Consider the following 12263-nt stretch of genomic DNA (forward strand, 5'->3'; position numbering starts at 1 on the left):
GAATGTGTGTCTGCCTACATGTGTATTAGAATTTCTGCCGCAAAAAGTACTTTAATATATTTAAAAAATAGTATTTTAATGTAATTCTATATTATATTAATATGTTTATATATTATAATATATTTAAAATATTATTAATAAGTAATACTATTTTTTAAATCTAGGGACTTTTTTAAGCTAGCCAAATAACTTTTTAGAGTTACCTATAGCTTATTGTGTTCATTATTTTCCCATTTACCTGCTTTCTTGCACTGCTTCAGATAAGTGAAATACAGTGATTTTTAGTTGAAGATGAAATTAAACCGAAGCTCTCCTTTTATACTTCCCTCCTCTATACTTATCAAGCTTACTTTGAGTTTCCATCAGAACAAGAAAAACAGTTAAAAAACAATTTATTTCAGATAAGAAATAAATTATGTAATAAATTGATATAGCATAATTTGACAACCTTCCCTTTTATGACCCCAGGCTAATTCCACCACGGTTTATTTTCCATGATGTTCTAAATGATAATTGATAATTCAGTTTTTGACCTGAATTACTTGACCAGTTTTTAAATCCACAGTTTAAATGTGGATTAAAGTCAGAGCTTCTCTGTCTGCCTGAGCTCCATTGTGATGAGTAAAACCCCAAACCTTGTATTCAGGGGTTTGTACTTGAAATAGCTAATTCATACTCAGTTTAGCTTTTGGACTGTAGTATTTGTGATACAGAGAAAGTTGCATCATTTGATATACACGTATACGTGTTCTGCTTCTTGATTTCTAGGAAATTTTATCTAAGGTGTTTTGTTTGTGATTTTCTGTTTTTTTTTAATGCTTTCTTCTAGACTCGTGGAATAAAAGATGCCACCGAAATTATATTTGAAATGTCAAAAGATGAAAGAAAAGATTTCTACAGGACAATAGCTTGGGGTCTGAATCGGCCTCTCTTTGCTGTCTATAGAAGAGTTCTTCGCATGTATGATGACAGAAATCATGTTGGAAAGTATGAAAACCTCTAATGCTGCATGGTTTTATTGGTATGAGGAGGGTCACATATTTAATGTTTGACATGTTATATTTGAGCACACAAGATTGTAGCCAAACAGACCTAACTCTTCTTAATCATAAGTCACCTCTGCTGAATTCTGGTAGATCAACCTTGACAATAATTGTGTTAAATTGATGGCATTCGCAAATTAAAAGATGTAGAGAGGATTCTGATAAATTTAGAAGACTTTCACACAAGCATGGATCTGATGAGGTGTTTCTTTCTAGAACTGCGACCTTGAGGTAGTTGATCTTCGTCCGGGTGCTCTTAGTTTGCCACCTGTGAAGCAGTGCACATAAGTGGTTGTGGAGCCATTCAGAAGTACTGAAAAGGATGTTAGATTTTAGTTTTAAAGGTAGTTGAAAATGAAAAATACCACCTCAGTTCTTAATGGACAGCTTTAGGGTGATTGTGAGCTGAGAAGGGTGGGGAAAAAAACAGCTGTTTACTTGAGACACTAATACACAGAATTCTGATTTTGTTCTTAGTAGTAAGATCACCAAGAATGAGGAATTTTGCTGACAAATAAGGAATGTCTGAGCAGATCACCTTAGAAATGCACCAATGTGGAAAATGGCATTTGTTCTTCATGTTCTTTCAGTCAGATTGTTCCTTATAGCTGAAATTCCTTAATCTCTTGCAACTAAATGTGTGATTAGTAAAACAAAAATATTTCTGCTGTATGCTTTATGTTTAAAATCATGTCTTTTTATTTGCCTGTTGTTTAGGTATACTCCTGAGGAAATAGAAAAGCTTAAAGAGTAAGTTTTTTTTATTATCAAGGTCAGGCTGCCTTGTTTGTATACCTTGTTTGTATTTAGTAGCTTGAGCAGTTTCTACAGGTTTTGTTACATGAAATCACTGAAAAGTGGTTAATTTACAAGTAAATGTGACTGTTCCAACTCTATCAGAAAATAGCAGCCACTGAATTAATCAGAGGAGAAATGAAAATGCAAAGGTTATTTTTAAAGAAAGTGGCAGGTCAAGGGTAAGATCTGCCCTATGAAGTATTAGAGATACATAAATTGTCAGTAAGGCTCTTTGATTTTGGCTGTGAACCTGATAAATCAAGGAGGAGGGGCTGCAGATTTCATCTGCTCTTACAGCTTTCTAGGGTTGAGCAGTTTGAAGAAACCAGGTTGGACTGAAATGAGGAAGGGAATGTATTTCATTTCATTGCTGGATATGTTTGGATCAGTTTAGTTTGTTTGTCATTTGCACGCTGCCAGCAGTTCCAGATGTGTCAGGAGTAGTCATGGCTCATCATGTTAAGCAGCCTGTTGTCATCTGCGGGAGGGAAATAACAGTTAAAATGATGAACATGATTATGCAGTGGTTTACTTCATTTAAACTGTAGGATGCCTGGATTTTCATCAGGCGTTATTTAGGATTCTCAAGTGATCTCTGTTCCACCTGAAAATCCTTGAGGAACATGTGTAGAATGGATGTTGGCTGTTTATCTAAGCATTCATACTGTAATTAAACCTCAGAACATTCCTGCAAGACAGATATTAAGCATTTTATGAGTATCATGTGGCTTAGCTGGCCCAAAACGCTTCTAGAAAGACATAAAAATTAGCAGTGATGATAGAAAACATTAATACTGGCATTGAATTATATCAGAGTGACTCCCCATTCTGTCTTTAAGCCTGTAAACTGCACATTTATTTGGTTTTTAATGAGCATGTGTCTGTTTAGGCTAAGAGTAAAGCATGGAAACGATTGGGCCACAATAGGAGCTGCACTGGGGAGAAGTGCTTCATCTGTAAAAGATCGATGTAGATTGATGAAGGATACCTGCAACACAGGTGAGGTAAATGCTGGTGTCAATAATGGACACTCCAGTTAAAACTTGTCACCTTTCCCTTTGTCAGTGTTGTCACTCTGAACTGAGGAACTTAGAGTGTGAAATCTAGGGACATACTTAGCACATATTTGCTATAGGTTTCTCCAGTTTCACTTCTTAAAGATCAGAACACTCAGTTTATTTTTGCAATCCATTATCCATCATACCTTTATGCCACCAGAGCATATTTTATTGAGGTAAATTAGAAAGTACTTTCCCTTGTGTTTGATGATTATAAACATCCAGTGTATATTTGGTGTCAATTAAGAGACAGATTCACTTTAGGAGTAAAGTACTGTTTATTTTGTAGTGTATATATCCAAATGGAAGGAAATTTTAGTCAGATCTCATGTAATTACTGGATGGTAAATCGTTGCATGGTTAATTTACTTAACAAATACACAGTTCACATAGCTTGGACCAGTTTGCTTCGATCAGTATCTTGATAAGTTGTTTGTGGTTTCATTCATCTGGGAGAGGAAGGGAAAGGAACTTGGCAGCAAAGCAATGAAACGATGCAATTACGCATTTGCTAACAAAGAATTGATTTATATTGTTGGTTAGTAAGAACAGTTACATTTTCTTCACAAATCAATCTGAAATAAAGTGTTAGGTGCTGAAGATAAAAGTCTGTTGGTATGTTATGGATCAGAACAAGGCAACAAGGCATCTGCTGCTTTTCTCTTTCAGGAAAGTGGACAGAGAAGGAAGAAAAAAGACTAGCAGAAGTAGTGCACGAGCTGACAAGCACAGAACCAGGTGACATTGTCACACAAGGTGTGTCATGGGCTGCTGTGGCAGAACGGGTCGGGACACGCTCTGAAAAGCAGTGCCGCTCTAAATGGCTCAACTATCTCAACTGGAAACAAAGTGGGGGTACTGAGTGGACCAAGGAAGATGAAATAAATCTCATCTTGAGGTTTGTTGATTTAGTTACTTTTAAAGGTTTGTAACACATGACACTAGCAGGATTCCCTTGGGGTCCATTTTGCTGGTTTCTTAGGCACTAAAAACTCTAGAACCCACCAAAAATCACTGCTGTGTTTACAGTTCCCAGAGATTAATTATTGAACATAATTTTTTTGTTGTTTTTTTAGTGAATGTTAGTGTTTGTGAAAGGTGTCAGATTGAAAACCCTGGAGACTTAAATCTTCTTTATTCCACAGAAAAGGTACAGCACAGGCAGCAACCGTGCAAGCTTCCCACACATTGCCCCACCAGTGCGCTTTAACTCTTAACTGGAGGGTAGTTCAGTCTCCCTGCCCATTCAGTCCTTGGCCTCTCTGCTAAGATGACCAGCAAGGGTCAAGTGTAATAGTGGTTTCTCTGATGTGGACATCTTGTCTGCAAAGAACTAAACTGAGAGTGCAAATTAATTTCATGTAGGCCACCAAACACTAATTGAATATCAACATGTTTGATTACATTTGAACTGGCAACCTGAAAGCAATTTGGAAATCTTTTGCTCTCTCCAGTCCTCCTACCATTTTGAGTGCCTTTAACTCAGGCATTTTTAGCCAGTGGATTTTTTATGGGTTAATAGTTTTGGGTGGGAATAAATAAACAAGGCATCCAGGGAATCTAAGCATTATTTACAAAGCAGTTTTCACTGATTTACTGAGGCTGTTTGATGTGAACTCCAGATGAGGAATCTGATTCCACATTTCAGAATGCGCTGCTTAGAATTCTTAGTATTTGTGTACAAATGGTATCTGATTTGGTCTGTCTATGAATCCTTAACTCATCCTGCAGGGCTGGTTTTGGTAGCTTGTTTCTTCCGCCCCCCCCCCCCCCCCCTTTTTTTTTTTTTAAGTCTGGAAGTTTTGAGTGCTATTGCTTGGTTTGTGAAGAGAACTTTTCCTGACTTGCAAAAATATCTTTTCCTCTGTCACTGTTCATCTCTTGTTCATATGTTCCACATACAGATGAGGTGGAGGCAGCCCAGAGGTATGTGTAGTATTCAGACAGATTCTGGTAGAATCCAGTGTGTGAATAACATGTGCCAAAATTATGTGAAGACTGTCCCTTACCTAGAGAGTCTGATGGGATTGACTTAGGAGGAACTGTTCTATACTGTAGTTAGCTTCATTTGCTTTGGCAAGGAAGCATCTGAGAGGAGGCAAAAATCTATGTTAAGGATGGATGAGAAAATAGAAGTAAATATCATAACATGAAATTAAGTAAGTGAAAGTTCAGAATGAATCTCAGGAAGTGTTTCCTGCCTTGAAGATGTGTTTGGGGAATGGCTTTCCAAAGAGAAAAGATGCAAGTACCACCACTTGGAATGCTTCACAATAATCTGATCAAAGTCCTAATGTCTATGTAAATAGGGAGAATAATCCTGCATGGCAAGGAGATAGGCTGGATCATGTAACAGGTCTAGTCCATCTTCTGTTGTTTATGATTCTGCTTGACCTCTGGCAGCGTGGAGCCTTGGAAGCCTGTGTCGATTCATGAGCTCTGTTGGACTATTCACTAGCATGCCATTTTGCTGCTGTTACGTGTGACGAGACCAGAGATGTGCAACACCCCTTCCAGGCTGGAGGGTAGTTTCTAACAGGTAAATATTTTCTGTATCCTGCCAGGATAGCGGAACTTGAAGTGTCTGATGAAAATGACATCAATTGGGATTTACTAGCTGAAGGATGGAGTAGTGTCCGCTCACCACAGTGGCTTCGGAGTAAATGGTGGACCATTAAAAGACAGATTGCAAACCACAAAGATGTTTCATTCCCTGGTAATGTACTACTTGCACACTTCTCTTCTGAAAGCTCCTTTCACAAATGGCAAAGGAATAAGCGTGCATTTTGTTGTCTACTTACAGCATTGCTGGCCAAAGAGCACATTGCTCCTTTGCTGAAAGTTACGGGCCCCTTGGATCTGCTGGTTGGATTGCAGTCATTAAGTGTTTCAGTTGAAACAAGCCAAGCTGATGTAAAATGTACTCTTTAGTTGTACACCAACTTAACCTCACTTGGGTTTAAGTGAGAGCATGTATATAAGCAGCTCAGCTGGCAGATCTCAGATGATGATGAGGATCTTTTTATGGAGGGCAGTGACCTCTTCAGGTGGAAGAGGATATGTATCTGCAGCCTAACAGTATCACCTCAGGTTAGATCTGTTACCTTTAAAATGTTAAAATGTAGTCTGTGTGAGGTACTGAACCTTTGCTGTAGACAGAAGGTAAATTTACTACCATCTATGCAGTGAGGAGGAGGGGAGGAATTGAGAATATACACCTCTCATAGCATTTTCTCATTCTTGGTTGGAGAAATTAGTGCTTGGCCAAAGGGTATTTCAGTCTCCATGACCTTGAGTCCTCCTTTATTTTGACTTGGGGAGAGGAAAAAAAAATCAGTGAGATTAATCATGTTATAATTAAAGGTTTAATTTAATGGACACTTTTGCTGTGGTCATTGCTGTGATTACGTATTGGTTGTGTCTGGAGGCTACAGTCAAGAGGGTAGCCCTGTTACACTTACTATACGTTAATAAGCAGTTGTACCAAATAATTAATAACATAATATAAATATGCCACTGAATCAACAGGCTCCACTCTCTTTTCCCAGACAAAATGTCATGCTGTCAAGAGTGGGAGATGTTTAAGCACTTTGCTGTATTGAATGCTAGGAAAACAGAGGCCTCAGCCTTTGTAACCTTATGTAAGTCAACTGGTCTCTCAGTGGAACTGAAGTGATCACAGGGAAGAAAGGTGGGTGGGTTTACTGTAGCAGTGGGCTACTTCGTGTACTGATGAAGAGATGTAGGTTAACCACTGTGAGATTAATTCTCTCTTGCTCCCTCTTATCAGTGACACCTCTTGAGCAAATCCGCTTCCATGTTTTGTAAGATCTGAGGGTTTATTTCTGGTAGCAGCATTACATGACTAGTGACACTTGATTGTAGCTTGGGGATATACCATGCATGCTTTTGGAGAGCTACAAAATTTTAGGAGCTTTTCGTTTTTTTCCCAAGCATCCTAAAATGTCTAGGTTCCTTGAGAAAATCAAGTTCACTCCAGTAGTTGATTGTAAATGTGGTTTATGTATGTGCTGCATTTCTAGTTGATATATCTCTCTAAGGTTCCAAATTCATGGCCAGGTTGGACAGAGCCTTGAGTGACATGATCTAGCGTGAGGCTTCCGTGCCTATGGCAGGGGGTTGGAACTGGATGATCTTAAGGTCCTTTCCAAGCCAAACCATTCCGTGATTCAGAAGGATTTTGGTTACTTGTTTCATTGTAAATCTCACATGCAGCATTTCAAGAGTGCCTCTTCAGTGTGCTTTAGCATGAGTATTCTTTCTCTCAGTGCTGATAAAGGGTCTTAAACAGCTCCATGAGAACCAAAAAAACAACCCTGGGCACCAGCTTTTGGAGAACAAATCTGGAAGTGGATTACCAAACACCAGTCCCAGTTCGGGGGTGCAGCACGTGCAGATTCGGGTGGCTCGCTTAGAGGAGAACACAGGCAATGCACCAAGCCCTATGGCAGCTTTGCAGATTCCAGTCCAGATTACCCATGTCTGTAAGTAGCTGAAACAAATGACTGTCCTCTAATGAAACCTACAGCTTTCTTATGTTAAGATGGTGAAGGAGGAGTGGGCATGTCTTAAAGAATACTGTTCAATCTTATTTGGTGTTTCCATAACTTCACATTAAGGATTTCTGGATTCCATTTGCCTGTTTATAACTTTGTTAGGCAAGTGTAGTTGTTCCTGTGACAGTAGTACCAAGAAGCTGCCATTGGAGCACCTGCACATAGGGCTGTAGCTGTCTCTCTGTCTGCATGCACACAAGAGCTTGCCGTATGACCTGTTCTTTGGAAAGGCTTCAGTACATAAGCCTCTTAATGAAGATGCAACATGTATCTATTTTTAAGGAATAAGGGTTATTCCTTAAGTTTCTTCTGGTAGCTCTTGTACAGAACAGTGAATATCATTGTACAAGATCTCTTTTTGTAAAATACATACACTGCTGTCCCTGAGTTCTGATGAAGGACACTCAAGGGAAGGCATATAATGTTTTTTTCTAGTCCTGCTCTTAATTACGGAGTTATTTCCAGGCACAATCACTCTGGAAGGTGTTAGCTGCTGAGTCACACTGATAATCCCCTCTGACCACTTTATTGTGTTGTAAATTGGTGCTTCCTGTGCTCTTAAGGATGAACTTTGCTCATTATCGAACATTTATTACCAGGTCTATTCTGATTGTAGTGTTTACTGCTTATTCTTGTAACTAATCTTACTTAGTGACTCTAGTCCCTCTAGTTGAGTCACCCCATGGGCAGCCTGTGGTCGCCATTGTGTACTGGTTTGCATTGTTTGTCATTTATGAAGTTCATTAGGAAAACTTGGTGCTTCAGTCTTGCTGACTGCAAAATTAGTTCATCAGGTTAAGAACTGACTCTTCAGTGACTAGATAGGCATTTGGTAATTTCTCTTTATAATTTCATTACATTATTCTACCTAAATCTACTTACTAAGTGTCAGCTTCATTTTATCTGATCTATTTTGTAATTAGAATGACACACAACACCAAGCCAGGAACTTTTTACCTATCGTAATGCATCAGTGGTCTCAGACTCCCAACCCAGCTTGGCCAAAGCTGTTGTGTTTTGGTGAGCAGGCAAGATGTGCTGGTGTTGTGTAACCTTTAGTCCTTTGTAATTGAATCCTGTAATGGTTATTCTGTGATGCCACTTGCCCCTGTCTGCCTCACAAGCCTTTTCCCCATTTCAGTCAGCTTTCCCGAAGAATTTCTGTTCATGTAATCAAAGTGAATTCTGTATTGTGTCTTCCCCAGAACTGGGAGAGCTGAACCTGTTAGCCACTTTCAGCTGCATTTGATAGAAGGCTCAGGGTTTCAAAGGGGTAATTCCTGTAAGCTTTATGAACATAACTGCCTAGGTAACAGACAGGCCACACCTTACAGCTGTCTGCTACTAGGTACCAGGAAATCTGCAGCAGGAAACCTTGAACATGCCACTACAACAATAAAAGCTTCAAAATTGGAGCTTGTATCTTCTTAAGAGACCAAAATTATCCTATTTTGAAGCCACAGAGTCTGAGATGGCCAGGTTTCCCATGCTTGGAGCAATGCTGTTGTTATGTAGATCTCTTGCCCTTTTTTTTATGTATTTATGAAATTAGTCCCAGGCAAAATATTACTCTGCCTCCAGCATCCCAAAACTTGTGAGATTTTTAACCATAATTATGGTTCTGAATAGTTTTTTTGATGTAGTATAAATCTGTGGGTACAAGCTGTTCAGACGTGATGATCTTGAAATATCTGATATCAAAACTGGTTTTAGTGCTTCTTTTTTGTTACTTTTAGAATTAATGGATCTAATTGCATAAATAATTACACACTTGTAGTAAGAATACTGACAGCTTCTGTACACTGCAATCATAACACACAGGGTGGCAGATATCTTGAAAAGCATCTGATGTTTCAGCAGTGGTGGACTTACTGTGGAGGGCAGAAAAGGTTAAAAATACAGAAAGACCCTGACATCAGTTTAAAACAAGGAATACATAATCCAAAGGCTGTCATTGCACCAAAACCTCTTATAAATCTCATTACAAAAGTAATTAGATCACATAAGATAACTATTTGTCTTACCTTTATCCCTGTGCACTAAAACCATACCTTCTTCCTTTTGCTCTTTTGGATTTAGAATGCCCTCTTTAAATAGTATTGTATCTTGGGTACCAATCGAAGAACCTTGTCATTAGGATTGCAGACAGTTTTCATTTTCCTCTTACTGGAATTAACAGTACCCTGCTATGTAGCAATTATAGTACATTGTGCTTTCTGCAAGGCTGAAACCTGTTGACATACATACTTCCTATTCTTCATTTTGCAGCCTCAACTGATTCCCCTGCTGCTACTGTTGACTCTGAGACAATAGCACTAAACAGCGGAACACTACAGACCTTTGAGATTCTTCCAGTAAGTAACAAGAGAACTGATATTTGTTACTGTGCTTTTTTCAGTTAGGCACAGCTACTTCTTAGACTATGGAACTGTGCATTTCCCCCCCAAAATAAAAACAGTTCTCAAGTTGAAAGTTACAAGGTCTAAAAGGTAAAAGTTCAGAGCAAAATGTATGTCTAAAAGTGGTGTTCATTAGGGCTGTGGAGTAAAATATGAAGTGGGGTTAAATGTTTTAAATCCTAATGCTTTACTGATGTGAAGTTTTCCTTTGTGCTTGTTGTTGTTCTCTGTAAGGATGTTGGGGAGAGACTCTTCATTAGGCACTGTAGTGGTAGGACAAGGGGTAACAGGTCAAAACTTAAACAGGGGAAGTTTAGACTGGATATAAGGAAGAAATTCTTTACTGTGAGGGTGATGAGGCACTGGCACAGGTTGCCCAAAGAACTGGTAAATGCTCCATCCCTGGCTGTGTTCAAGGCCAGGTTGGACAGAGCCTTGGGTGACATGGTTTAGTGTGAGGTGTCCCTGCTCATGGCAGGGGGGTTGGAACTTGATCTTAAGGTCCTTTCCTTAATACTTCTCTTGGTAGCTGAAGCCTGTAGATGAGTTTCTACTTCTCAGTGCAGTACAACAGTAGGGATTGGATTTGTTTGTTTTCCAGGAGAGTTACAGGTAGCTAGTTTGTGTAAGCAAGCATGCTCTGAGCATGGCCTAGGGAGGCAGTGTGTTTGTGTATTAAACTTGCATTGTCTTCTGTAGTCTTTCCATCTGCAGCCGACTGGCACACCAGGTACGTACTTACTACAGACAAGCTCAAGCCAAGGCCTTCCTCTAACACTGACGACTAGTCCTACCATGACCCTAACAGCTGCTGCTGCTCCAGCCTCCCCAGAACAGATCATAGTTCACGCCTTATCGGTACGTATTTTGAGCCGGGAAAAGACCGGAGTCTGGGCAGTGTGGGGAGGGGAACAGAACAATGCAGGCCCCTGTGTGTGTGCATGTGAAATTAAAAAAGTAGTTCTTAAGTTGTAACAGTGTTATTTTGCTTAAAATACTGTAGAGTTAGAACTTTTGTGTATTGTTTGTAAAAAGCAACTTCAGGTTGCTTCAGAACAGCTTAGGGAGCAACTTCATGCTTACTGTAGCTGAATAAGGTGTCTCAATCTAGTGGCTTGCTCCCCAGTGAAACAAAACTAGTTTCCTGTTACAGCTTCCAGTTACACTTGCAAATGAATGTTGGTGTTCACAAGACTTGTACAGTAGTGACAGTGTTATTTGTTCTTGGAGAGAAAGGGAAGCAAACTGAAGATAGAACAATAAAAGTGATGTAAAATTCAGGGGAAAAAAATGATCTTTTGAATCTGCAGTGATCCTCACCTGAACAGTTGCTTCTTTCATATTGCCTATTTATTTGTGACTTAAAGGAACAGTTGACACTAAATTCAGTCTATGAATTTCATCATTTAAGGCCAGGGAAGGTCAAGAGATGACCTGGGTGACATACTATATATATCATAGAATTCTAGAATGCCAGGTTGGAAGGAACCTCAAGGGTCATCTGGTTCAACCTTTCTAGGCAAAGTATATATGTAAAACTCTAAATTACACTTAGTACTGAGTTCTTTGAATCCTTTTGCTTTTATTTGGTCTAAGATTTGAAAATACTTGGAGGAAAGTCTCTGATTCTCGGTGGATTTTGTTTGTCTCTTTGCAAATACTGCTTACAGCCAGAGCATTTGCTAAATACAAGTGACAATGTCACAGTGCAGTGCCACGCACCAAGTGTCATAATCCGCACCGTGACTGCCGAAGATATCTCCTCCTCTGTCACTCAGGCAGAACTTGCTGTTGATTCAGACATTCAGTCGGCTCATCTGACAGATCCTCCAACCCTAGAAACGAATACCTTCCCAGAAGACATCCATCAGTCCAAGCTGAGTGACCAACAGTCAGCCTACAATGAAGATGAGGCCTCCAAATTCAGCAGCAGGAATAGTAGTGAACTGATGGATGGAGTTATGGTAAGAACTGAAGAGGAGATTTCAGATGCCAGCCTGAAACAGGAAGAGGACACACAGTCTGATTTACCCAGCACTTACGTTACTGAGGTAAGGGAGTGCCTGGTACTTGATATTTTCCCCATTTCTGCATGGATAATAATTTCATTGTATCTTCAACCTTTGCATTAAGCTATTTATATGAAATCTGTCAGTGATTTCAAGTACATCATGGTTCTCTGAGTGTTTTGTTCAGACCCTCTATCCTTGAGCTTCATTAACATGTTATGGGTGTGAAAGCAATGACATTTAATTTGGTACTAAAGCTTTTATTTGACTTCATCTGGAACATGGAATACCTCAGGAGCTATGGAGTTGCTTCACTACTCAGGGTACTTTTGCATGATGATGTGGAAAGTAGGAATATTATTGGCAACTTCATCTGATT

The 12263-nt window shown here is 39.3% G+C and overlaps 1 protein-coding gene across 4 annotated transcripts in view; it reads left to right on the top strand.

Annotated features, from left to right (window-relative positions):
• Positions 1-12263, top strand: part of DMTF1 (cyclin D binding myb like transcription factor 1) — a 29737-nt gene that overhangs the window by 13073 nt on the left and 4401 nt on the right. For all 4 annotated transcript variants that reach the window (XM_057422461.1, XM_057422462.1, XM_057422459.1 and 1 more), the window contains 9 exons: positions 830-987; positions 1761-1793; positions 2731-2840; positions 3569-3797; positions 5464-5615; positions 7189-7404; positions 9745-9830; positions 10575-10733; positions 11546-11926. In XM_057422461.1, the coding sequence (XP_057278444.1) occupies positions 830-987; positions 1761-1793; positions 2731-2840; positions 3569-3797; positions 5464-5615; positions 7189-7404; positions 9745-9830; positions 10575-10733; positions 11546-11926 (1524 nt within the window). The remainder of the gene's footprint in view (positions 1-829; positions 988-1760; positions 1794-2730; positions 2841-3568; positions 3798-5463; positions 5616-7188; positions 7405-9744; positions 9831-10574; positions 10734-11545; positions 11927-12263) is intronic.

The sequence above is a fragment of the Pezoporus wallicus genome, unplaced genomic scaffold, assembly GCF_028554395.1.
Source record: "Pezoporus wallicus isolate ANWC-B61680 ecotype Strahan unplaced genomic scaffold, APGP_CSIRO_Pwel_v1 contig_3058, whole genome shotgun sequence".
NCBI lineage: Eukaryota > Metazoa > Chordata > Aves > Psittaciformes > Psittacidae > Pezoporus > Pezoporus wallicus.